Genomic DNA, 27367 nt, shown 5'->3' with positions numbered 1-27367 from the left:
CCCCCGAACCTGGATGACTCTCAGGGCAGCGGCGCAGAGCCGCGCGGCTCGGCGGGAGCGGAGCGCGCCGCGCGCCTCGCAACTTTGTCCCAAGCTTGGAGCGGGGACCCCGGAGTGCAGGGGCGGGGAGCTCCCGCTGCGGGAGCGCGGCGACGGCGCTCCTCCTTTCTCCTCCACGTCACGGGGGCCGCTCGGCGCTCTCCCACCCCCGGCCGAGGGAAAGCAACTCCCTAGCAGGGCGCGCCGCCGAGTTGGCGAAAGGGGAGGAGGCGGGAGCGAGCCGCCGCCGCCGCCGCCGCCGCAGAGGGGCTGGGAGCCCGGAGCGCAGCTCGCGGCCCCCTCCCGGACGGCCTCTGCAGCCGCGGGGACCCCGCGTCCGGGGCTCCCCTGCTCCCTTTCGTAAGTCGACTTGGCCACGCAGGCCAGCGAGGAACGGCCGGGGCCGGGGTGCAGGGCTCCGATCCCAGCCACGGAGTGGCCGGGACGGCCGGACCCTCTCCTCCTCGAGACTTTGACTTTCCCGCTAGGGAAAACTTGGGCGCCGCGTTGCTCTCGGGGGGGGGGGAGGGGGTTGTGGGGGCGGGGACGCCGACCACGGGGTGCCGCAGCGGGATCCCGGGCTGAGCCCCGGCCTGGCTGCGCGCCTAGCGGGTGCCGGGAGGAAGGGCGCGGGCACCCGGCGGGCGGAGATGGAGTCGGGGGCTATTGCGGGTGACCCCGCCTCGGCACTCGCGGACGCCGCAACTTCGGGAACCCGCGCGGCGTGTCCGCACCAGGGTTTCCCCGGACTCTCCCCGAGCGGTGAGAACGCGGCTCCGGCACGCGCCCTTTCCGAGGCGGGGGGTGCCCGCAGTTTCCGTCCCGCGGCACAAGGGCCGCTCTGGCGAGGGGCGCCAAGGGGGAGGGGGCGCGACGCCGGCTATTCCCACCTCCTCCCCCCAACCCAGCGCTCCAGCCTCACCGCAGCCCCAGCGCCGCCGGCGACGCTGCCCGAGACTCGGGTCCCTGGCGTCCTCGTCCCTGGTAGGCGGGAAGCGCGTGGGCGGGAGAGGGACGAGGCGCTCGGGGATGGGCTGCACCAGTGGCTTGTCCATTAGCACTGGGCGCTCTGGGGCGGAGGGGAGGGGTGGGGTGGGGTGGTGGGGTGAGGTCTCACCAGTTTGGAGATCGCAAGCTGTGGGGCGGACCTCCTGTCGATGCCCTCGGCAGGGACGAGCTTCGTTGCTTTTTAAGGTCAAGTTTTCATGCCGCAGAGCTGACCAGGACGTCCCCCCTGCGAGGTGGCCGCGCCGCTCAGGCAGGCTTGGAGCCTCCGGGGATCCAAGCCAAGAGGTCTGGACTCTTGAGTCAGTTTACCATCTTTACTGACGGCGTGAGTGAGCTGGTATTGCCTGGTAGTTTTAGAACCAAGTTCTCGGTCTTGGGGAGGTTTTCCGGGTTGTTGCACGGGAAGCTTGTGATTTGCCCCCTTACCTGGGCACACGAAGAGGTAGTGTTAGCCCTCAGACCTTACCCTTCCCTCTTCTCGTCCGTACAGTTGAAGAGGAACAACCCAGAATATTAAGGGAATTAGGGCTAATATTAAGTATCCCGTGAGAGTTGGTAGACATAGAAGTCACCCTTCTTGATCTTACATGCATGAAGCGTGCCCTTATCAAACCACTTATCAGCCTAAGACATTTTAGAACCTAACTGTCCCTTTTGACAGCCTTCGTTGATAGTGTCTTGAGGAAGTAAAATCTTTAAAAATAAATGAATGATGGCAGGGAACATTTCTGTGCTGTACTTTCCAAGGATCCAATACTGTCTGAGAAATGACCAATTAAGATGCTGTTGAATTACCTCTTTTATTAGCAGAGAAACAATAGCCAAAGAATTTGGTTGTGTGGTCCGGAGTTCGGAAAGCTGATAGAAGAATTTGGGGGAGGGGGAGATGAGGAGCAGGGTTCCTTCCTGTTTATTGCTTGTACTCATTCCAGAGTTTACTCATTCCAAAGTGATTTGCTAAATGCCACAGTTATCAGCACGGTGGTAGGTAGGAGTGAATGGCATAATTGGGGAATAAGTCAAAGTCGGCACTTGATAGCACCATGCCAAGTAAGTACCCTCAAGATAGGCAGGCAGTAAATAGTTATCAATGTGACTTTGAATGAATGCAGATCATGGCTGCAGTGGGGGGTGGGGAGTGGGGGGTGAGGAAGTAGGGAATGTACATGACTGTGCCCAGCTTCTGTTTTCTCCCTTGAAAATCACTGAATACTGCCGCTGCTAGTTTGGTTGGTAACCTGGGGCTTATCTTAGGGCCCCTACCAGAAGTAAACTGTGTTTCCTTCAAAGAAAGGATTTCCTTCTTAGGCTGGGAAGTGGAAGAAAGCAGCACGAGAATGGGATTATGTGATGCCAGGTTGAAAAGTCAATTCATCCATCTAAATTTGCTGAGACCTTACTGTGGGTCTGGCCAGTGCCGTGTGCTGGGGGGGGGGGGGGGGGGGGGGGGGGGGGGGGGGGGGGGGGGGGGGGGGGGGGGGGGGGGGGGGGGAGGGGCAGAAGTGCTGAGTCTGGGAAAGAGGCAGGTGGCCTTCTGGGGGAGATTTAAGGTGGGCCTCATGGATGAGTGGGAGTGGTGTCCACTAAGTGCACGGAAGAGAAGGGGGAAAGGAGCATTCTCCCCGCCCAGGGAGCAGCATGCCCTGAGACAGAAGGACTAGCAGAGAGTTTGTGGAATGGAGAGGTCCAGTTTGATGTGAAGGGAGAGTGGCACAGGTGAGGTGAGCAGGTGCCAGGGCTACATGATGCCAGGCCTTGGGGCCCTTTTGTGGAATTAATCCTCTGGACAGTTTCACACCTGAGAGTGTCCTGGTGAGAGTTGCATTCAAAAAAAACAAGACTAGGTTTGCTGTGTGAGAATGGATCTGAGGTACCCAGAAGGTCAACAGGGCTGTTCCAAGGGTCTGAGAGGCCTGGGGGTCTGGGCTGGGCTGAGGCCGTGGCAGCAATTGCTTGCATTCAAGGCAGACTCTGGAGCGACTTGGTGATGACTTTTGTGTGGAGAGGGCAGGGCGACTCTCTCCAGGTTGTGGCAGATGTTGCTGCCATTCATAAAAAAGGGAACATTAGAGGAGGGGCAGGTTTTGGAGGAAAGATATGTTCGGTTGGTTGAGTCTGAGACCCTGGCTGATGCTCCAGTGGAGTAGGCGTCACCTGTGCTGGAGCACTATTTAACGCTTGGGGTGGCCGGGGCAGGGGTGTGGACCTGGGACAGAGCCCCTGCCTTCATGGGGAGAGGTGAGAGCCAGGGGGGCGCGTCTCACACATGGGAGCGAGCACCTGCCCGGTCCGCGGGGCACGCTGCGGGCTGAGGACTGGCAGTGGCCTCCACGCTTGCCTCCCTGGAAGCCACTCCTCGGGTGAGAGGAGGGAAAGGGGGATGGCTTTTGTGAGATGACGGAGCTTCACACACAATACATGAAAGGGATGGAACGAAGCTATGGAGTCCCTTCAGGTGACTACAGTCTGATTGGGCTGGCATTTTGACATCGAACTCCCGTAACTCTCAGCATCTCACAGAAACAGTACTTTGAAGCACATATGACTGTGAGATGTGAACTTGGACTTCGTGAATCATGCAAACTTAATGTTTCATAGTAACACAGCTGGAAATGGGGCAACAGAGCAGCAGCTCCACTGAGTGACCCCTGGAGCGATACTGCTGAGGCCAGTTCTGGCTGTGCCGCTCCCTCGCTTACCCATGAGAGTTTCCTGGCCTCTGAAATGACACCACATGGATGGGGCGCACGCTTGATTGTACCTTCTCATGGGCTGTGGTGAGGATTGCACGTGTGCATCCCGCACGCACAACGTGTACACGATGTGTGCATTGTGCCGGCCTGTAAGCCTTAGTGCTGGCGGTTTTAGGATGATGTCACCTCATTACTTCCAGATGTAGGATCTGAGAACCAGAGAATTGGGAGAACTTGTACAAGGCCATAGAACCGAACAGTGGCCAAGTTCAGGCTAGGATCCCGTTTGCCTGACTCCCGCACAGGGGCGCCTTCCATTTAACAGGCTAACCAGTGTCAGGTGCTAGGTGCCATATAAAATTAACTGTAATAAAAGAATCTGGTCACTGCTGGCCAGACTGTAGAGAAGCAAAGCAGATAATATCAATGTCAAAGCTTACAGACTTGTCCCAAGCAATTTAGAAGTGTATGTTTTGTATTAATTTGCATTGCTTTGCATGTCATTGTATATGCATTCCATATGCTGGTAATTTTCCTACTGGGATCGAAAGGCTAAAGCTTCAAGTATATAAGATCAAATAAAAATTAATCAGGAATCGAATCCAGCTGGTTTGAAATCTAATGGGCCCCTGGGCACGGTGGGCTCGGTGTGGGCTTTTAGGGGGAAAGGACTAGATCAGTATTTACTATTTTAGCAGATGTGGGAAGCCAGATACCATTTGATGAAAGCAGGTCACATTTTAATATGTAATGAGGCTTGACCCGCCGAATATAATACATCAGGACAGGATGCATGGAAGAATACCAGAAGGAGACTGCCCACTACGTAAAATGCAAGAAATGAAGCAGAGAGAGAGACAGAATTTTGCTCTATGAAGCTGAACTAATAAGAAATGCTAAGGGTCAGAAGTAAAGGTGAAACTTGTGTTCAGCAACATAAAATTTTAAAAAGAGCACAATCTTAAAAATAAATGTGTGTTTTTTTTTAATGTTTATTTATTTTTGAGAGAGAAACAGATGGTGAGCAGGGGAGGGGCAGAGAGAGAGGGAGACACAGAATCTGAAGCAGGCTCCAGGCTCTGAGCTGTCAGCACAGAGCCCAACATGGGGCTCGAACTCATGAACCATGAGATCATGACCTGAGCTGAAGTCAGACACTTATCTGACTGAGCCACGCAGGTGCCCCAATATGTGGGGTTTTAAAACCAAAACATTATCCCTAATTTGGACTTGCTGGGGAATGGCCATTGTGTCTTAGTAAAATCTCAGAAATACATACATGTTTTTTTCTGAATTACAATTTTGTTTCTCAGAGTATGTTCCCTGGACCAGCCACGTCCGCCTCCCCTGGGAACTTAGAAATGCAAATTCCGAGACCACCCGGCTCTGCTGAATGGGAACCTCTGGGGATGGGGCCCAGCACCCTGTGTTTCAATATTTGGAGCCAGCTTTCATTCTTCTTGAATTTTTGTTTCTTCAGTCTCGACCTCCCGTCTCCCTCTTGTGTTCATGAGCTTCTCATTGTTCTGCTTAACCTCTGCTGGTCAGTGTCCTTGTGGGGGGTTGTACCCAGACACAAACCCATCCCTTCCTCCGCCCCAGGGTCTAACCCCGGGGAAGATGCTTCCTGAGGGCCCTCTAAGCTCTCAGGTTGTGCAGCCCTGTGGTTCTCATGCTTCCCAGAACCACACTGATTTGGGTTTTGGTTTGCATCTGCTGCCTTTAAAAAAAAAAAATCTTTTCCTCATCCCCAACAAACTGTTACTCCCCCCAGACATACAGTCTGCCAAACCCTGAACTGTTCTCTCCAGATGCTCCTGTTAAACCCCATTTCTCCATCTGCTGTGAGTGCAGTTAATTTCTTGGACCTAAGCGCTGGTCTTGGTACTGACGTTAGATTGCATCTTGCTGGATTCAAGTCTGTCCAAATCTGTTTCGATCCTCCTTCTGTCCTCTTTCGTATAAACCTTCATGTCCTCTGCTGATCTGGCTGCTGATGTCCTGGCCAGAGGAATTAATAACAATGTGAGTAGCTTTGGTAGAGGCCTTCCTCACGGTTAATGAGGCTTAAAAACTTGGCATCTTTTGCAGTCCTTGTGGGGCTGACATCAGAAGAATTGTCGTCAGCCCATCGATGTTTGGTTTAAATTACAGCTGCTCTGAAGCGTCCCCATGCGGTTGCTCCGAGAGAGGGAGAGGACGAGAGGACCATCTTCTCTGACTCCAGCCTCTGTGTCCCCCTACCCCGCACCCCTTATAGTCACTGGCAGCTTATGGTCAGGAGCTCCATGACTGTTCTTGTTGTCCTGATTGGTTTGTACTGTCAGCTTAGGGGGTTTTCTGTAAGTGACACAGAGGTAAATTTCAGCTTCTTCATAGTCAGATTAGGATGGATTCAGATATTTCAAAATAATAGGAAGCAATAATTGTGCCTTGTCATTTCCCTCTCCTTCACCGCACCCCTCACAACCACCACTAAGCTCTAGACTTGAAGAGGGTTTTGTGCTAAAGCTTACATTTTAGCAAAGAGATTCAGTTATTTAAAATTTTTTTAATGTAGAATTTTGTCCATATATGGCTTTTAAAGGAATATAATTAGATACTTTAATTGCACAAAGTTTAAGAATGTAAAAAGCAGATGCCCCCGGGTGGCTCAGTCGGTTGGGCGTCTGACTTCGGCTCAGGTCACGATCTTGCCGTTCATGAGTTTGAGCCCCACGTTGGGCTCTGTGCTGGCAGTTTAGAGCCTGGAGCCTGCTTCCGATTCTGTGTCTCCCTCTCTCTTTGCCCCTCCCCTGCTCGCTCTCTCTCTCTCTCTCTCTCAAAAATAAATAATATAAACATTAAAAAACAATTAAAAAAAAAAAGAATGTAAAAAGCAGAACAGCTTTATGGCAAGAATGCTTTTAGCCATGGTTGCTAGAGCATGAACGAGTGCCTGGAATCCAACACTGTGCTATCATTCGTGATCCGTATCCAGTCCTACCCAGGCCCTCTCCCACATACTTTCCCCGGGCACTGAAAGACTAGCTTTGAACCAAACTGCAAAGATGTCCATAAAATTCAAGCCTGCTTTCCCATCCAAGATGCTACCAAACGCCTTTTGAGGTGATGTGCTCTCTTGCCGGGGCAAGCAAAACAAAAGTGCCTGGTGATAAGGGAGCTCTTTGTAACCTCAAGGTAATCTCTATGAATACTCTGGACTTCTAGCTCTTTGATTGCTTTTCTTCCTTCCCCAGTCCCTTCTGTTGCTTTCCTCATCTAGTTAAGGGGCAAACAGGTGAGGTGGTCCCTTTGGAGGAGAGTTTCCTGTCTGTGTTCAGGCTCAGACAGTCAGCCTGTCTGCTCTTGGATAGGTTGGACCTGTTTCTAAAAGTTCTGCAAACCGTGGTATTTCTCCTGGTCGTTTTCCAGATCCAGACAGCCAGTGACAGCAGCTCGTTCAGACTGCAGCAGAGGGTGGCCACTTGTGCCCAGGACCAGGAAGAGCAAAGCCTAATGTAGCTCCTGTGCCGGCCAGCCTTCCTTCTCTCTTCCTTCTGCTCCTCTGCATCATGGTGGCATATTTGGAATACTTGCATTGTCGTGTCCTTTCTCCACACCCCCACGTAACACCGGGGTGCAGCAAGGAGGGGCTCTCTCTGCCCAGCCACCCTCTTCCACCAGGTTCTTTCTTCCTGCAGCCATCCCAGCAAGCACCCTGCCATACTCTCGGGCAGACAGGGTTGGATATAGTATCCGAGGGGTCAGGAGACGGAAGTGGAGTGCCACTCAAGGCAAACACAAATTAAGTTCCAAAGACTAGATCGTGAAAAAGTACTAAGGGAATAACACGGAGATCGTGGAGCTGAAGGAAGGGGATGTGGAACCAGAGAGGAGATCCTTAAAAGGAGGGACATATAATTAACACTGTGCCAGGAAAACCCCTGAATAAAAATCATCTGTACATGCTACCTGGTGATTATAATTCTGAGAGATTATACAATAAAATTCAGAGGTACCGAAGTAACTTGGGATTTCTTGGGACCTCGCTGTTTATTTCTCTCTGGATCCCTCCAGGCAGGACAGTTTCTATTATCTCTCCAGAATCTAACATAGCGCCTCCCTGGCACATGGTGGGCACACAGTAGACGTTTGCTGGATGGACAGGCAAGCAGTTGAAGGGGGATAGAAGTAGGATATACAAGCATGAAGGTGTGTACAAAAGAGGTGAAAGCAGGGACATGAACAGATATTTGTACACCCACGTCTGTAGCAGCATTATTCGTAAGAGTCAAAAGATTGAAGCGATGCAAGCATCCACCAACAAATAGCTAAACAAAGCATGGTGTATACGTACAATAGGATATCATTCAGCCTTCAAAGGAAGGAACTTTAGATGGATGCCGCAGTACAAATGAACTTGGAAGACATGATGGTAAGTAAAATAAGGACAGAGGCTGTGATTCCTTTCGTACGAGGTTCCCAGAGGAATCAAATTCATAAAAAAGAGAAAGTAGGGGGGTAGCTTCCAGGAACTGCAGAAGTGGGGGGGAATCAGGAGTTAGTGTTTAACAGGTACAAAGTTTCCACTGGGGAAGAGGAAAAAATTCTGTGGATGCCAGTGGTGATGGTTGTACAACCATGTGAATATATTTGACGCTACAGAACTTAAAAATGGTTAAAATTGTAACCATTGATCCATCCATGTCTCTCTACCTCTCCATCCATCCATCCACCCATCCATCCACCATTTGTCCGCACACTCATCCACCCATGATGTCTCCATCATTTATGGAATGGCTTTTCTAGGATAAACTAGGAAGCAGAGACGTCTCCGCACTGGTGATTGAAATGGTAAAATTTATATTAAGTATATTTTAACCACAACAAATAATAGAAGAAAGAATATTTTTATGATCATCGACTAGTTCGTAAATACGGAACAAGAGAGAAGATATTTCCATAACAAAGTGGTGAACCAGGTCATACTTGGAACACGTACTTACAGAAGGACGACAGCAGTGACCCCAGACTTACTGAGATGTTTAAGACCATGCTACTAAAAATGCGTTGCCTGCATCTCCGTATGAGGCGGAGACTTTGGAAGCCTTGCAGTCCTGCGCACTCCCGTTTACCCCCTTGATTCCCGCTTTAAAAAAAGGAAAAAAAATTTATTTTGAAAAAAATCTCAAGCCTACAGAAAAGTTGTAGGACTACGACAGTGGGCACGGCCTCATTTACCCTGGAGCAGGTGAATGTGGAAGGCTTTGCTATGGCTCCTGCACCATCCTGCCCAATGGAGAGCCCTGGCTGTCGCCCCCTGGAGGTGGTGTCTGGATGCAGGAGCCGGTGTGGCACGTTGAGGATGAGCCCAGTCCCTGCCTGCAGAACGGCCCCTGGACTATGGTACTGGGTGCTCCTCTTGCTTAAATGCTCTTGACCCCTTACTGTCATGCAACCTATGTGCCCGTCTGCTTTTCCTGCCAGAATGTACCCCACGCAGGAGCTCAGGCAGTCATCACAGTACCCATGGGAGTTACCACCTTGGCCTCTTTCACAGGGAAGGAGGCAGGGGACTGACTAGACTGGTGACAGCTTCTTAGCGAAGTCAGGACTTAAATTCAGAACCGCTGGCTTTAAGTTCCAAACCGGCTATGCTGTAAATAGAGGGGTAGAGCAGGAGGGTATGATGCAGAGGGGTCAAGTGTGGCAGGGAAGAGAGGAATGGGGTCAGGCAGGTCAGGGAGAGAGGGGGCGATCGGAACTACTCAGCATGTTTCACCCGAAGTGGCGCTGTTATCTTCCTTGACAGGTAAGAAGCTTGTTACAGATAAACTCACAAGAAGGCAGCCTGCCCAAGTTGACTTTCAGAGATTATGTGGCCTTCCCCCTGCTGGTGACCAGAACCATACAAAGTAGAGGTTTGCCGAGAGCTGTGTTGTGTTGTACCTGAAGCATGGTGTGCAGACTGCACAGTTTGTGCCAGTATCAGAGGCAATTTGGTCAATCGTGGAGACTACTTTCCTTCAGATGTTTACCTAAAGCCTCCACCTGCCTCTAGTTTGCACTGCCTGAGACCTAGAATTTCACGCTTGACCACATACAGATTGTACTGTTGGACAAGTAGTTGTACCTAGTCGTTGTAACCTAGTTTATATATTTTTATTTTTTTAGTATTTACTTACTTATTTTTGATAAGAGAACGGCAGAGGGGCAGAGAGAGAGAGAGAGAGAGGGAGAGAGAGAATTCCAAGCAGTCTCCAGGCTCCGTGCCATCAACGCAAAGCCCTATGCAGGGCTCGAACTCACAAACCGTGAGATCATGACCCGAGCTGAAACCAAGAGTTGGATGCCTAACCAAATGAGCCACCCAGGCGCCCCCATATTGTAACCTCATTTCCATTTAAGCTTAATCTTGCTTGTGTGTGAAGCTTGCTTGATATGCATGAAACATTCCCCTTTTCAAATGCTCGTCTTCCAAAGTGCATCTTTGCAAAGTTGCTTAAACATGTGAGGGCTTATTTTTCTCACATGACAGGAATACAGCGTGGATGTTTGCTGCGGCTGGGTCAGGGGTTTGAGGCTTTCTGGGCTGTGGTTGCTGATATTCTCTCAGCCTGCTCTTCATGGTCCCAGCACGGCTACTATAACTCTAGCCGTCATGTTGGACTTCCAGGCAGAAAAGTGCGTTCTTTGTTTATTTAAAACAAAAACAAAAAAAGGACAAAATGGCGTACCTCCCCCTGAATCAGGTTCCTTTAGAGAACTTGCCCAGATACCCCACAGTATAATATACTGTTATTGACTGTTCCTCTTCAGTGGAGGCTGAAGAAAAAAGCTTTTAGAGGGGCATATTTCTGCCGCCAACAATGTAGGGGTTCACTTGGTAAAGAAGGAAGGGAGGATGGATGTTGGAAAGCAACCGGCCGTCTCTATCAGAGCCATAGATGAAGTCCTTACGTACCGGGTCTGTTGCTGACTTTCAGCTCACTGATCTGTGTCTGTTCTGGTACCAGCACCCGACTGTTCTGATGATTGTAACATTATAATCCGCGTGAACATCTGAAGAGGCTGGTTCTTACTTTGGCATTCTGTACCGTTGGCATGTAAGTTTGCTTAGGTGGTTTTTCACTAAAGTCTTCGACTTCTTTATTACATTAATCCAAAATCTAAACCTTCGTATTGAGAGACCTGTTATCCTCATTAAAACCATTGCTAGAATACATCCTTGTAGCAGATGCCAACTGGAGAGCTTCCTGGAGTAATTTCTAGATTTGACTTTCTGGAGACACTTTCCACGAAATCCTGCTTTGAAAATTCCTATTTGGGCAGAAGTTTTTTGAGCACTGCTGATTGTCTTTGTTCCACCTGTTTATCTTAATTTTAAATCCCTGGGCCTTAACTTTGTGGCATCTAAAGGCACACAAGCTCTCAGGGCAATATGTACATTGTAAACCGAGAACACAGATCTTACAGAATGGTAGAGTCAGGCCGGAGTAGCTGGCCTTGAATTTTTTAGTGGAAGTAGAGAAGTGTACTGAAGTCTCCAGCTCAGCCCCCCACCGCATCGACAAAACCCAGCAAACAAAGGCGCTCTTCTGAAGATGTAAAATTGAGTGTGTCCAATCCATTCGTAGAGAGTGTGGCCTGGCCTTAAGCCATCCCTGCCATCCATATTCTTCATTCACATCTGTTTATCCCCACACTGCCTCTGTGATGTGGTGACGAACATTAAAGATTCTACTTCAGGTGCACACATGGAAATCAGAGTAGCTGTATCTCTTCTGCTGCTACCTCTGAGGAATTCATTTTGGCCAGTATAAAATATGAAGTTAGCCGTACAATAGCAAACAAGTGCTTCTAGAGATTTCGGGGTGGGCGGTGAATTATATACCATGCAGACCTTGGGGGGGGGGGAAGAGTTTTTTTCTCTTTCTAGCACACTAAACATACAGTTGAAAAAAAGACACCGGTGTCTTTCAATTCAGTTCTTCTTCTTTGTAGAAAAAGAAGCCAAGATATACTCAATCCACATTTTACATCTACAATATTAAATATATTTTTGTTCTGTATTGTGTCCAGCTAAGTGTGGAAGGCAGAGAAGAGAAGGAGAATCTAAGAAAGAATGTAAGATTGGGGTTTATAAAGCTTGAGAGGCAAAGTTCAAGTACATCAGTTAACCTCTTTTTGGTTATCTTTTGTATCTGCAAAGGAAGTAACATTTCATTTAAGCTGTTTCCATCCAGGCTAAAATTTAAGAGCATAGATATTTTTGAAATCCACCTTTCCTTTTTTGTTTTTGTTTTCCTGTAGAAAAAAAGCTCTTAGTGTTTTGCAACATAATGAGGGTCACAAACCGTTAAAAAAGTAAACACTTCATTCAGTAGTATCATTTATGGCCCTTTAGATTTCCTGCTAAAGACTTGGCCCTGTGGTTTTGCCCAATAAGATACACAAACAGGGGTACATGGGGGGCACTTGGGTGGTTCAGTCAGTTAAGCGTCCAACTTGGGCTCAGTTCGTGAGCTCACGGTTTGGGGGTTTAAGCCCTGCATCAGGCTCTGTCCTGACAGCCTGGAGCCTGCTGCAGCTTCTGTGTCTCCCTCTCTTCTCTCTGCCCCTCCCCTGCTTGTGCTCTCTCTGTCTCTCTCTCTCTCTCTCTCTCTCTCTCTCTCTCTCTCTCTCTCAAAAGTAAATAAACATAAAAAAACAAACAAACAAACAAAAACGGGTGCCTGGGTGGCTGCTTCAGTTAAGTGTCCAACTCTTGATTACAGCTTAGGTCATGATTTCATGGATTCTTGGTATAGAGCCCAACAGGGCTCTGTGCTGACAGTGTGGAGCCTGCTCAGGATTCTCTCTCTCCCTCTCCCTCTGCCCCTACCCTCCTTTCACTCTCTCTCCCTCAAACAACAACAACAACAACAAAGGAAAAAAACCCATATACAACCAGCTTTTGATGTTTGTCCTGTGAACCAAAGGCAATGAAGCCAGAGCAAAGTTGGCCACCTCCCAGTTTTTGTGACTATAAAAAACCTGGCTGAATTCGGCACTTCTTTCGCTCCATTGCTGCAGTTCAGATTTCAGATGACCTTGAGGGACCACCGTCCGGTAAATACATCCTGACGTGGGTTGCTCGTTCTCCCCCCCCCCCCCGAAACTAAGGGGCTCCGCTTAAGTTACCGGTTGAAAGGATTATCGAGAGGTGGTTGACAAACTGATGTTCACGCCCAGCATTTCCATCCAGACCTTTACTCTCAAAGGTGGTGACCACATTGTTTGCACTCGCAGGCCAAGCGCTGGGCCTGTGGAGGAAGCTGTCAGTTGTGCCATGTTCTGCCGGCACCCCCACCACATCCCCTTTGGATGAGGGGCGTCCCGCTTTCCTGCACCGAGACCATGTTAACCCTCTGAGCCCCTGAGCACTGGTAGAGGCCCTCGTTGAGGCTGTTGTGCGCTCCCACTGCTGTAGAGTCCTCGGTGCTGCTTTGCTTGTGATGTGGTCCTTAGGGATGGTTTTGCCAAGCAGGGACGCCCGAACGGGTCACTGCAGCTTTGTACTGTCTGGAGAAGCATTGCCCCTGAACATACTGAATGGAGGGGAAAATTTGTATAGCTTCTGCCATCCGTAGTTACAGAAGCTGGTTAGCTGAACGTGACTGAGCGGACTGGCTACATGTGTCTCCCTAGGTATCTTTATTTTTTTAGGAATAATAATTGCATACATTTTTAATGCAGAAATCTAAACTTTTCAGAAGGCATGTAATACAGCAACGTTTGAATATTTGCCAAAAATCCTAGTGGAAAAGCACAAAAATATCATAATACCATCTAAAAGATAAGGAATTCTTTGGTTATCAGTCTTTCAAAAGATAATGAGCAGGCGGAGGGGGGAAAAAAAAATAAAAACCTCTAACGATTAACTAGAGTAACTATGTTCCTGTCTTTCAAGATCCAAGACAGGTGTATGTCTTTAGGAACAATATATATACCAGACATTGACAAAAAAGACCGTTGTCAGGGAGTGAAAAACAAAAAATAATTAGAATGTCAGAATGAAGGAAGCAATGCATGTGCTGTTTTAGAAAAATAAAACTAGGGGCCCTAGGGTGGCTCAGTCGGTTAAGTGTCCAACTTTGGCTCAGGTCTTGATCTCACGGTCTGTGAATCCAAGCCCTACATCAGGCTCTGTGCTGACAGCTCTGAGCCTGGAGTCTGCATGGGATTCTGTGTCTCCCTCTCTCCGCCCCTCCCCTGCTCATGCTTTCTCTCTCTCTCTCTCTCTCTCTCTCTCTCTCTCTCTCTCTCTCTCTCAGAAATAAATAAACATTAAAAAAAATTTTAGAAAAATAAAACTAAACCACAGCATACAGACTCATTCCTGGTTTTCCCAAGAAACCATTCCTCTTTTAGAGGTCCTGGTAACCAACATTTGCATACCAAAGTTGCTTTCTGTAGCCCTTTGACTTGCCTGTGTCATAGGACCTTCACGATCGCATTGCTGCATAGAAAACCATTATTCCATGGGGCGCCTGGGTGGCGCAGTCGGTTAAGCGTCCGACTTCAGCCAGGTCACGATCTCGCGGTCCGGGAGTTCGAGCCCCGCGTCGGGCTCTGGGCTGATGGCTCAGAGCCTGGAGCCTGTTTTCGATTCTGTGTCTCCCTCTCTCTCTGCCCCTCCCCCGTTCATGCTCTGTTTCTCTCTGTCCCAAAAATAAATAAACGTTGAAAAAAAAAAAAGAAAACCATTATTCCATTTAACACAGGGGAAGTAAAGACTTACCCAAGATTAAATGACTTGCCAGGGTGACTTGAGATTTTGATGGCACAGTCCAGACTAGAACTTGGGTCTTCTGACTTTGTCCCACCGAGCAACTATTCTGTGCCAGTTAGGTATGTTCCAGGGGCTGGAGGTAGAGCGGGAACAAGGTCTGTCTGGGAGACAGGCATAAACAATGAAACAAAGTAACTGCTGCTGTGGTAAGTGCTTGGAAGAAAACAAGGAGTGCAGTAGTCAGGAGAAAGACTGGAGAAGGGTGATCGGAGACAACCCAAGGAAAGGACATTTCTATTCTAGCTTGAAGGCCAGAGGTGCCTGGGTGGCTTAGTTGGTTAAGCATTCAACTTCGGCTCAGGTTGTGATCTCGTGGTTTGTGGGTTCCAGCCCTGCATCAGGCTCTGTGCTGACAGTTCAGAGCTTGGAGCCTGGAGCCTGCTTTGGATTCTGTGTTTCCCCCTCTCTCTCTGCCCTCCCCCTGCTCACTCTCTTTCTGTCTCAAAAATAAATAAACATTTTTTTAAAAATAGCTTGAAAAAAAAAAAATAAAAAAAATAAAAATAGCTTGAAGGACAGAGGGGGGCCAGTAACCCCCGGATCCAGAGAAAAATTGTCTGAACATGGGGACAGCAAGTGCAGGGGTCCTGAGGCCAGAGACTAGTGTTGTAGAAACTTTTTTTTTTTTTAAGTTTATTTATTTAGTTTGAGAGAGAGAGTACAGGCATGTGGGGTAGGGGCAAAGGGAGAAAGAATCCCAAGCAGGCTCCACACTGTCAGTGCCGAGCTGGAAGCAGGGCTCTGTTTTGCTAACCAAAACTTAGAAGGCAAGTGTTGCTTAGAGTAGAATGAGCAAGAAAAGCAGAATAGGATGAAGTTGGAGAGGAAGGTAGGGACAGGAACTGGCTAGGCCTTGGGGCCATAGAAAGGATTTCTGATTTTATTCTAAGTGCAACAGAAATCCCAGTGAAGGGTTTTAAGTGTAGGGAGTGGGACTAGGGAGCAGGAGTGGTCTGATTTATGTATTTAAATGATCATTTTGGCAACAGTACAGAGGATGGATTAGAGGGACTTTCAAGGGAGGCTAGTGAGGAAGTTATTTCCTTTAGAGGCAAGAGTGGATGGTAACTTGGCCTACGGTGGAGTGGAAAGGTGTGGATGGATTCAGAACACGTTTAGAACCAACAGGGTTCTCCTCCAAGAGATTGGAGAGGCGGCTGGCCTTGTGGTTGACAGTGTAAGCTCGGAAATTGGGCCAGAGTTGAAAGTCCTGGCTCCTCTACATACTAGCTATTTATCCTCTGTGACTCAGTTTCCTAATCGGAAAAATGAGGATATTGATAGGGGGGATAAAGAATAATAGGGATAATAAACCTCATAGGCTTATTGAAGGGAATAAAGAACACAAATAGTATTAGTGCTCAGTGTAGCCCATTAGGAAATGACAGGTATGTGTCCACCGAATCTGGTAGCATGACAATTTTTGTTGACTTTGACCAACAGACTCAGTCGAGGGGGCAGTGGAGCCAGGCTGGACTGAGTACCACCATGAGGGTTCTGGATACTGGGGAACAGAAGTCCCCCCTCTGTCCGGTCCTTTGAGGGAGAGCAGTTGGATGTATAAACATGTATGTGGGGCGCCTGGGTGGCTCAGTCGGTTGAGCGTCCGACTTCAGCTCAGGTCATGATCTCACACTCCGTGAGTTCAAGCCCCGCGTCGGGCTCTGTGCTGACAGCTCGGAGCCTGGAGCCTGCTTTGGATTCTGTGTCTTCCTCTCTCTGCCCCTCCCCTGCTCATGCTCTGTCTCTCTCTGTCTCAAAAATAAATAAAAACATAAAAAAATAAATAACCCATGTATGTAATGGAGGAAACATATTCTTGGCATCCCAAGAGTGAAACAGTGTTAAATGACAGTTAGGACTCTGTTTTCTCATCTAGAGAAGGAGGACTTTGGACTCAATTACCATTAAAGTCCTTTGTCAGTTTTAGGATTTTGCTTCTAGGCTTCTTCAGGAATTATGGGATAATAATTAAGCTTTGGTGAAGAAGGCCCAGAAAAGTAAATTCTATTATTGAATTTTTTTTTTTCCTACAGAAAAGTATGTTGACCTCAGTTAGAAATTGTTTACTTTCGGGGCGCCTGGGTGGCGCAGTCGGTTAAGCGTCCAACTTCAGCCAGGTCACGATCTCGCGGTCCGGGAGTTCGAGCCCCGCGTCAGGCTCTGGGCTGATGGCTCAGAGCCTGGAGCCTGTTTCCGATTCTGTGTCTCCCTCTCTCTCTGCCCCTCCCCCGTTCATGCTCTGTCTCTCTCTGTCCCAAAAAAATAAATAAACGTTGAAAAAAAAAATTAAAAAAAAAAAAAAAAGAAATTGTTTACTTTCGAACAATTTATAGACACAGTTCAGGATAGGACTTAATCACAGTATATTGTGAAATGAAAAAAACAGATAAGGCAGTGTCTGTATAGTGAAACTTCTTGTTAAACAAAAGCAAGTCCACAAAGGTGTCGTTATTGAAAATGGTCTGGAAGGACAGAAGGTCCACAGAATGCTTTTGCCGGGTGATGGGTTACTGGTGAGCCTTAGTTCCCTCCTTACACTTTATGGACTTGTTCATTTTTTTTTTTAAATGGAAGTGTTTACTTTTGTAAACGGAGAATGGAAAAGTGTTTCTTTTTCCTTTTTGAGATTATAACCTGTTATTAGTGGAGGAATTGTCCTCCGTTTGTATTGTCTTTCTGGACCAATCAGGCCATTCTTATGTTTTGTATGCTCACTGTTTATCTACTCACAGTCAGATCATTATTTGCTTTGCCGTCTTCTAGAACAATGAGAATGTAAGGTCATCTGGGCAAGAAACTGGCCTTTCTGCTTTTTTTTTTTTTAACTTGTTTTATTTTTTATTTTTTTAAATTTACATCCAAATTAGTTAGCATATAGTGCAACAATGATTTCAGGAGTAGATTCCTTAGTGCCCCTCACCCATTTAGCCCATCCCCCCCTCCCACAACCTCTCCAGCAACCCTCAGTTTGTTCTCCATATTTGTGAGTCTCTTCTGTTTTGTCCCCCTCCCTGTTTTTATATTATTTTTGTTTCCCTTCCCTTATGTTCATCTGTTTTGTCTCTTAAAGTCCTCATATGAGTGAAGTCATATGATGTTTGTCTTTCTCTAATTTCACTTAGCATAATACCCTCCACGTAGTTGCATCCACATAGTTGCAAATGGCAAGACTGCATTCTTTCTAATTGCCGAGTAATACTCCATTGTGTATATATATATACCACATTTTCTTTATGCATTCATCCATCGATGGACGTTTGGGCTCTTTCCATACTTTGGCTATTGTAGATAGTGCTGCTGTAAACATGGGGGTGCCTGTGTCCCTTCGAAACAGCACACCTGTATCCCTGGATAAATACCTAGTAGTGCAATTGCTGGGTCGTAGGGTAGTTCTATTTTTAGTTTTTTGAGGAACCTCCATACTGTTTTCCAGAGTGGCTGCACCAGCTTGCATTGCCACCAACAATGCAAAAGAGATCCTCTTTCTCCACATCCTCACCAACATCTGTTGTTGCCTGAGTTGTTTATTTTAGCCATTCTGACTGGTGTGAGGTAGTCTCTCATTGTGGCTTTAATTTGTATTTCCCTGATGATGAGTGATGTTGAGCATTTTTTCATGTGTCGGTTGGCCATCTGGATGTCTTCTTTGGAGAACTAACTGTCTGTTCATGTCTTTTGCCCATTTCTTCCCTGGATTATTTGTTTTTTGGGTGTTATGTTTGATAAGTTCTTTATAGATTTTGGATACTAACCCTTTATCTGATATGTCATTTGCAAACATCTTCCCCCATTCTGTCAGTTGCCTTTTCGTTTTGCTGATTGTTTCCTTTGCTGTACAGAAGCTTTTGATTCTGATGAGGTCTCAGTAGTTAATTTTTGCTTTTGTTTCCCTTGCCTCTGGAGACATGTTGAGTAAGAAGTTGTGGCCTTTCTGCTTCTTTAGGAACTCGTAGGGTGCTGTGGGGGTGTTGAGGAAATGCATCCCGGCTGAGTCATCCTCCCACAAATGGTCTTACTTGAAAACTTTCTCTCGGTTTGGTGATGAGCATGTCATCAAGGGGAGAATCAATGACCTTATTGAAATCAAGGAGCTGCGGTAGAAGGACCTTAGCTTATTCAACTACATCAGGACTTTTTTTTTTTTTCTTTTTTTAATGAATTCATCTTTATATCAGTGTACTTAAGTGACGATTCTTCTTTGGAAAACTTTAGGAAGAAACAAAATCCTGATATTTCTAAATCAATAAAGTCTTCAAATCCTATTTTTCATACTAACATGTATGGATATTACGTTTAAGAATTCGAGGGGCGCCTGGGTGGCGCAGTCGGTTAAGCGTCCGACTTCAGCCAGGTCACGATCTCGCGGTCCGTGAGTTCGAGCCCTGCGTCGGGCTCTGGGCTGATGGCTCAGAGCCTGGAGCCTGTTTCCGATTCTGTGTCTCCCTCTCTCTCTGCCCCTCCCCCGTTCATGCTCTGTCTCTCTCTGTCCCAAAAATAAATAAACATTGAAAAAAAAAATTTAAAAAAAAAGAATTCGAAAGTGGCTCACAGAGGAAATAATTCTTCATGTGGAGAGAAAGCTTTTTAAACTAGGTACTAATTCTCAGAGAGTCTGAACTCTCAGTGACTGACTGGTCACTACGAGAACAAGTAAATCAGTAAGTGGTCAGTGACGGGATATGAGACAAGAATAACTGCCGTCAGAGTTCCGTAGGATGAGCTGGCTTTCTTTTCCTTCGATGGATTCCATGGCTGGAAGACTGACTACTCTCATCAGTAGCACCTGGCTTGCCGCTGCCTCTGCCTGCAGGAATAGAATGAGCTCCTCCCCCAGTGTTCTTGCAGGCTGATTCTCCAGATATATAATCCCTTAAACTGGGTGGAAGGTCTCAGGACTTGGCGATTTTATGTTCATCCCTGTTTCAGTTTTAGGACGGATCGGTAAGACATAGTAATGAGAAATTTCAGTCAAGGACTGAAACCATTGTGGAAACCTTTATGTTGTAAAAGACGGTATTACCTAGAAGGTTAAGAGTACATCTCTGGAGCAAGAGTCTCTGGGTTCGAGTTCCACGTGACGGGGATCCTAGCTCACCTTGGGGGACTTTCTTAATTACCACATGTTTCAGTCTCCTGTCTTGTAAAGAACCATAAAAGTAGTCCCTACCTCACTGACCCAATGAGGGGATTGCATACACGCAGAGGGCTCAGAGCGTGGCCCCAGGTAACACCTCTTTGTTCAGTGACTCTTCATTAATAATAATGATGGTATTAAATTAGTAAGGGGCACTACATGGAGGCATTCAGGCATTAATTCTAAGACATTGCATTTGTGTCAAAACTTTGGGGGAAATAGAAAATAGATTTGAAAAAATAGGACAGTAAGCCATAGGTCTTGGGCAGGATCTTTAAAGAAGTCAGGAGGAGGAGGGTAGCTTAGGCCAGGTGAAGATGTTGGTGAAGATGAAGCCACAGCCCGCATTGGCCAAGTCACCGTCAGGACTGTGTTAAAGGGCTTTGCACGCATTACCCACTTACCTCAAAATCCCACAGGTAGTTGCTAGTATTAACGTACTTCTACTGATGTGGACACAGAGATGTGGAGACGTTGAGCAACTTGTCCAGGGTCCAGGCGGTCGGTAGGCTGTTCCTGAGCTGAAAGGGGGTCTCCTCTGAGCTGAAGTCCTGGCTGTGTGGCCGGAGGGTGAAACGTGTATCGCAGGACCCTGCGTGGCTTCTGCTTTTTCCAGCTCAGCCCCTGAGCGAGGGCTTAGCTGTCGGCTGCTCCCTTACGATGTTTCCACCTCCTACTTTGGCCAGAAAAGAGAAGGTCAACACTGTCTGCATTTCCGCACATTCCGTGTAACGTACTAGAAAACCTAGAAAACTAGGAAAAGGTTTGGAGTCAGGCAAGCTGCGCACCTCTGCGGGGTGACCCCGTTCACATGCCGGGTCTCCTGACCCCTTGCAGCTGCTCCCCGCAATTCAGGAGGGGATTTGTCGTTCCCGTTTTGAGATAAGAAAACTGGGCTCCAGAGGTGAATTCGTTGGATTCAGCGTCCCTCCAAGGGATTCAAGCCCGGGTCTGGGGCATCGTGAAGCCCGCATACTTTTTCTTTTCTCCCAAGTGCCCCCCTCTTGGACAGTCCTGGGTTTTGAAACTGCTGACTTAAGGAGAGTCCGTGGACGAGCTGCTAATGGCTGTGGCCGCTTAGCCCTGACTACAGTTCTAACCACTTAGCTGAGTTCACTTTGTGTGTGCCTGCTGTTTCTTTTAAGACTGTAATCAGCCCCTGGAAGGACTGGGAATAGAAGATGGTTTGGGGGAAAGGCTTCATTCAGCATCTTTGTTGGGCTTTTATTGAATTATCCTAACAGCTTGTTTCCGCTTCGCTACAGCGATATCATGTCCTTTCCAGCCCTGTCTTCATCGCTAGGAACTCGTACCTATGTGGCAGTGAACTTGGCAGCGGGCCGAGCTTCCTTATTTGCCTGGGCAGGTGGGTGGGCGCTCATTTGTATTGTAATTGTAAGACCACTTCCTGGCAGCAAAACCCCAGCCTGCTTCCTGCTCAGGGCCTGTAACAGGGAAGGAGCCAGGGTGGGGTGTTTGCAGAAGGTGGCCTTGCTGCCCTAGTCTCCTAGGAACCATATGGCCGGTAGAACTGGCAGTCTGGCACCCACCAGCTCTCGTGAGCCATCAGGAGCTCGTTTCCATCCTCCAAACCTGAGGCTCGCGGGGACTCGTGAGTTTGGGCTGCCGGTGGCAGGGAGGGGAGGAAGCGCCACAACAGGCAGGTGCCTGCCACCCCCACCCCTTGCCCACTTCTGCCCTCCGCAGCTCCTGACCGTGGATGTCACACACAGGTTCTGTCCAGGAAACAGCAGAGCCACGGTTGGAAACTGTGGTCTCTAACCTCCTGCAGGCTTTTGTGCCCACGGATGTCCCGCTGACTTCTCACCAAAGCTGGGAAGAGGCCCACAGCCCTTTTCAGGATTTGACAGAAGCTTATTCACTTCCCCCTTTCGGACTTCTCACGTGGGGGAAGGAGTGCATTTTTTTTTTTTCTTCCAAGATTTTATTTAAATTCCAGTTGGTTAACATAGAGTGTGGTATTGGTTTCAGGAGTAGAATTTAGTGATTCATCGCTTCCATATAACACCCGGGGCTCATCATAACAAGTGCCCTCCTTAATGCCCATCACCCATTTAGCCCATCCCCCCCACCCAACAGCCCTACAGCAACCCTCGGTTTGTTCTCTGTCCTCAAGAGCCTCTTACGGTTTGCATCCCTCTCTGTTCTTATCTTATTTTTCCTTCCCTTATGTTCATCTGTTTTGTTTCCTAATTCCGCATATGAGTGAAATCGTGTGGTATTTATCTTTCTCTGACTAATTTCACTTAGCATAATACACTCTAGCGCCATCCACCTTGTTGCAAATGGCAAGATTTCATTCTTTTTGATCGCCGAGCAGTATTCCATCGTATGTCTATACCACATCTCCTTTCAGCCAAAGGAATTTCTGGCCATGGTAAGCAAGGGGAGGGGTTTTACTTTGACCTGGGACAAGGTGGTATTGGAGGGCTGCTCAGATCCCTTGACATCTAGGGCTGACCCGTAGACGTATGAGCTCTCCTCCTTAAAGATGCCCAGAGGAGGAAAGGAGAATCAGACAGCCAGATGCCTGGGCTGTCCCACTTCCCTCCCCTCGTTCCTTTAAAATTAACTCTCGTCCCGGCTGGCGAAGCTCAGACGTGGAACCAGAACCAGTTCCCACAGGACTTCTCACAGCAAGCCTGCCATGTCTCCCTTCCACACATGCCCTGCCACCTGCCCTCTGTGGGCAGGCAGCCACGCCCGCTAGCCCAAATCGAACTGACTAGGCACCAGGCTGCAATCAGGAAGTGTGTGCTCCAGGTGTTCTCAGGAAGGACAGGGGAAGCGTGGGTACAGAGGAGCCCTTGAAAACGGGTGACAGGACAGGGAGCCAGCCTTTGCCTTTTTATGTAAGTGTGAAGATGATAGTTAAATGGTACATCATAAATGCCATGACAACTCTGGAAGACTTTGCAGACCTCTTTAGAAATGTAAGGAGATTTTTTTCATTTTACCACTATGGTATCAGGGGGAACTATTAACTGATGCTAAGTAGGGATCCCGTGGACCGGAGAAGACAAAGCACAATTTTACTTTGGGTAAGATTCATTCTAATTCTAGCCATTTATGTACGCTCCTTCCTATGTATGAGTAATTGCCATGAACTAGGACCATGATGAGATAGATTGATTTGGGATTGATGAATCTTCAGAATCAAACTTTATCACAACACCTGCTTCTAAACATGTGCTCCAACTTCTGAAGAAACTTGTTGCCCTGTGCATGGGGAGTCAGTTTTCCCACGCTCTGTAAGAACTGGCAGGAACGTTGGCCTTGAGCCGGTGTGGATAGAACCCTACTCGTTTTGCTTCAGAGGAGAAGCCTGAGACCTAACAAAGGGACCCAGAGCCATGAGCCTCACGGGGATTCCGTGACCTGGGTGCTGATTCAGCTAATGAGAATGGAGAAGAAGGGATGGAATTGGGCGTATTTATGAGATGGCTTGTTAATGTGGACGTGAGGGAAAGGAAAGAGTCATATGACCCTCCAGTTTCAAGCCTGGGTCATTGAATGGGTGGTGTCACCATAAACTGACACAGGAAACACAGGCGAGGTGGAGATGTCAGATTCAGTTTTGGACTCAGCTGGGTGCCTGTGGGATATCTAGTGGAGATGTGGATATGTCCGTCAAGCAACTGGATGTTCATGTCGGAAGCTTGGGCAGCGGGTGAGGACTGGAGATAAAGGTGTTGGCAATGTGTGTGTGGACATCAGCATCCAGAGGGCTAGGGAGAGTGTGCACGAGAAGAGCAGTGAGCTGAAGTAGGGCGCTGGGGAAACCCGAGGAGAGGTTGCGAGGTGGCTGGGGAGGACCAGGTTCTGCAGGACAGTCTGTTGTCCATAAGGTGTTGTTCTGTAACGAGAGTGATTCAAACAAAGCGAGTGAGGGGCGCCTGGGTGGCGCAGTCGGTTAAGCGTCCGACTTCAGCTCAGGTCACGATCTCGCGGTCCGTGAGTTCGAGCCCCGCGTCGGGCTCTGGGCTGATGGCTCAGAGCCTGGAGCCTGTTTCCGATTCTGTGTCTCCCTCTCTCTCTGCCCCTCCCCCGTTCATGCTCTGTCTCTCTCTGTCCCAAAAATAAATAAACGTTGAAAAAAAAAAAATTAAAAAAAAAAAAAAAAAACCAACAAAGTGAGTGAGGGCATGACCTTCCCAGGAGAGCTAGTTCAATTCATCTGAACTACAAAAATAAATGAGGTTCAGATTGCTTGTTAATTCTAAGACAATTGGGAACAATGATTATGTCCTCATCTAAGATTTATTGAGATGTGTGAGGAAATTGCTCATGGGGCCCTCAGACCTCCCAGTTCTCAGGATTTGAACCTCTTTGAAGCAGCTCTGTGAACTCAGCTGGTCCTCCTGTCCTCAAGCCTTGCAATAGCACTTTCTGGTTCCCCCCTTCCTGCTGCTCCCAAAATAAACTCATCTGTGCCCTCACTTGATTAGCCTGTTTTTATCTGAAAAAAAAAAAAGTGGTATAATCATTTTTTTAAATTCAAATACAAAAGGATATTCACGGATAAGTACATCTCCCTCCTACCCGGGCCCCTAACCCTCCACCCTCTCCCACCCCACCCTGGAAAGCAGCTCCCATTCCCCATGTCGAGTCTCCATAGTATCCTTCAGGAAATAGCCAGCCAGCTGCCTTTTCATAAATGAAGTTTTATTAGAACACAACCATGCCCTCTCATTGGTGTGTTATCTGTGGCTGCTTTCCCACTCCAGTGGCAGAGTCGAGTACTTGTGACAGGGAAAGAAAAGTTTGCCAACGTGTGCCCTTTTTCTGTAGATACGGTTTGTGTCGTCTTTTTTTTGACACACATGTGAGTGCACTAAACACAGTTATGCATTTCGCTTATTTCCATTTCACAGTATATCCTGGAAATTGTTCCACATGGGCACATGCAGTTTTGTCTCCAGCTTTTTCACATAGTATGGATGTAATTAATCCATACCTCAGGTGGCAGAGGGGATAAGGGAGGGGGTCTCTTCTTATAAGGGCACTAATCCATTAATGAGGGACCCACCCTCGTGTTCTAATTACCTCCCAAAGCCCCCCTCCTAATGTCATTACCCGGGGGCTTAGCTTTCAACCTATGAATTTGGGGAGGGACATAAACATTCAGTCTATAGCAGTGGGGTTCACTGGGCTCTTCCCATCTGACTTCAGATCTATATCTAATAAGGATCTGAAGGCAGAATCAAGATGGATGTTACTTTCAGGCTCAGTGGGCCATTTGCATCTCTGATGACCCCTTAATGACCTCTAACTCTGTAGACCTCTGCCCAAACCAGCGTAATCTCTCTCCAAATACTCTAAGTAGAAATGCAGACAGTGAAAGTTACATAGTACCTATATTTTAGGCGCTTACATTATTTGCCTTTATTTGGTAACCAATGTCTCTCAGAATTTAGGTATAGTTAACACAGCATACCACAAAATACCACCATTCTGTGTGTTCTCACTTCCTGATTTCTGGATCCTCTTATAAGGGTGAGAACCTTGTTTTATTTACCTCTGGGCCCAGCCTTCTGCCTGGCACGTGGAAGATACCCAGTGAATGTTGATTGAACTGGACTAACAGCCTCTTAGTTGTCTTTCTCTTATTCCACCTGAATTATTCCTTTTCCTTCTTACAGAATGAAGACATTCAAATGCTGTTTTAAATACCCAGCACAGCAGAAAGTTTTCGTCTTATTTTTAACTCTATGGCTGTTCTCCCTGTTGAAGCTTCTAAATGTGAGGAGACTCCTCTTCCCTCAAAGAGGCATTTACTTGGTTGAATACTCCCTGAGTACCTCACCTTTTGTAAGAAACAGATACACCAATGTTAAGAATGAAATCAGGTATGAAGTTAACTGTTCAGGTGTCTATGAACAGGCACCTTTGGAAATTGGCAAGAGTCTGGAAATAAGAAGGAGAGAAATCATCGACTTGGATGATGAGGATGTCGTGGCAATAACCAGTGATTGTGACATTTATCAGACCCTAAGAAGGTACCATCAAAAGCCTGTTTCAAGGGAGGAGAGAAGCTTCCCGATAGCCTATTCTTTGGTTGTTCATAAAGACGCAATTATGGTTGAAAGACTAATCCATGCTATATACAACGAGCACAATATTTACTGCATCCATTATGACTATAAGTCACCTGATACCTTCAAAGTTGCCATGAACAATTTAGCTAAGTGCTTCTCCAATGTTTTCATTGCCTCCAAAATAGAGACAGTACAATATGCCCACATTTCCAGACTCCAAGCTGATTTAAATTGCTTGTCAGACCTCCTCAAGTCTTCGGTTCAGTGGAAATATGTTATCAATCTGTGTGGGCAAGATTTTCCTTTGAAGTCAAACTTCGAATTAGTGTCAGAGCTGAAGAAGCTCAATGGGGCAAATATGTTAGAAACGGTAAAACCCCCTAACAGTAAAATGGAAAGATTCACTTACCACCATGAACTAAGACAGGTGCCTTACGAATATGTGAAGCTACCAATAAGGACAAACATCTCCAAGGAAGCCCCCCCTCATAACATTGAGATATTTGTTGGAAGTGCTTATTTTGTTTTAAGTCGAGCGTTTGTTAAATATATTTTCAACAACTCCCTCGTTAAGGACTTTTTTGCCTGGTCTAAAGATACGTACTCACCTGATGAACATTTTTGGGCTACCTTAATTCGGGTACCAGGAATACCTGGGGAGATTTCTAGGTCAGCCCAGGACGTGTCTGACTTACAGAGTAAGACCCGCCTTGTCAAATGGAATTATCATGAAGGCCTTTTGTATCCCCGTTGTACTGGCTCCCACCTTCGAAGTGTGTGTATCTACGGAGCAGCGGAATTAAGGTGGCTTATAAATGATGGACATTGGTTTGCTAATAAATTTGATTCTAAGGTGGACCCTGTCTTGATTAAATGCCTGGCAGAAAAGCTTGAAGAACAGCAGAGAGAATGGATTACTTTGTCTTCAAAAAAGCTATTCATGGCTAAAAGTCCCATAATCACATCATGATAAAATCATGACAGAAAGAAGCTATCTGATAAATGGAGCTAATATGGAACTGTGTGCTATACTATGCCCACTACCACGTGAGCTTAACCTTCTCATAGTTGGAGAGGTGTCCAAAATTCCACACATAAGGCAAAATGACCTAGGCTTTGATGACAATAAGACTGCACTTGGTCGGGTGATCTTTATGTTTGTTTTTCCTTGTAATCTTATGGAGCTAAATCAGAGATCGAGTCATATGATGCCCTCAAGGCTTACCCTAATCACACTTAATACTTTAAGTTTTCCACATAGCCATCAGGATTCTACCGAAAAGGTGTTGGCGTGTGCGATAATCACATAACTTTTTAAACCGCCAGTTTCAGAGTACTGTTTAAGTGTAGTGACCAACTCTCCTCTTGTCTCTTAATTCAGCTCCCTAGACTTTTCTTAACCTTTAGAATATTACCCGGAGAGGGGTACCTGGGTAGCTCAGTTGGTTGAGCGTCTGACTTTGGCTCAGGTCAAGATCTCATGGTTGGTTCATGGGTTCGAACCCCTCTGTCAGTGCAGAGCCTGCTTGGGATTCTCTCTCTCCCTCCCTCTGTCTCCCTGTCTCTCTGCCCCCTGCCCTGCTCATGCTCTCTCTCTCAAAAATAAAAAATTAAA

At 47.3% G+C, this 27367-nt stretch overlaps 1 protein-coding gene across 1 annotated transcript; it reads left to right on the top strand.

Moving 5' to 3' along the window:
* The first annotated feature begins 13 nt into the window (after nucleotides 1-13).
* GCNT4 (glucosaminyl (N-acetyl) transferase 4) lies at nucleotides 14-27049 on the top strand. Its single transcript, XM_043592093.1, has 2 exons — nucleotides 14-399; nucleotides 25357-27049. The coding sequence occupies exons 1-2, from the start codon at nucleotides 14-16 to the stop codon at nucleotides 26720-26722; spliced, it is 1752 nt and encodes a 583-aa protein (XP_043448028.1). The 3' UTR covers nucleotides 26723-27049.
* The last annotated feature ends 318 nt before the right edge of the window (nucleotides 27050-27367 follow it).

Source organism: Prionailurus bengalensis, chromosome A1 (assembly GCF_016509475.1).
Source record: "Prionailurus bengalensis isolate Pbe53 chromosome A1, Fcat_Pben_1.1_paternal_pri, whole genome shotgun sequence".
Taxonomy (NCBI): Eukaryota; Metazoa; Chordata; class Mammalia; order Carnivora; family Felidae; genus Prionailurus; species Prionailurus bengalensis.
Note: the sequence above shows the minus strand (reverse complement) of the source record. Positions and strands in the feature narration are given on the sequence as shown.

Coding starts and splice junctions, on each gene's coding strand:
- GCNT4 (XM_043592093.1), top strand. CDS start 14: ATGACTCTCAGGGCAGCGGCGCAGAGCCGCGCGGCTCGGCGGGAGCGG. Junction 400..25,356: donor GGGCTCCCCTGCTCCCTTTC/GTAAGTCGACTT, acceptor TCCTTCTTACAG/AATGAAGACATTCAAATGCT.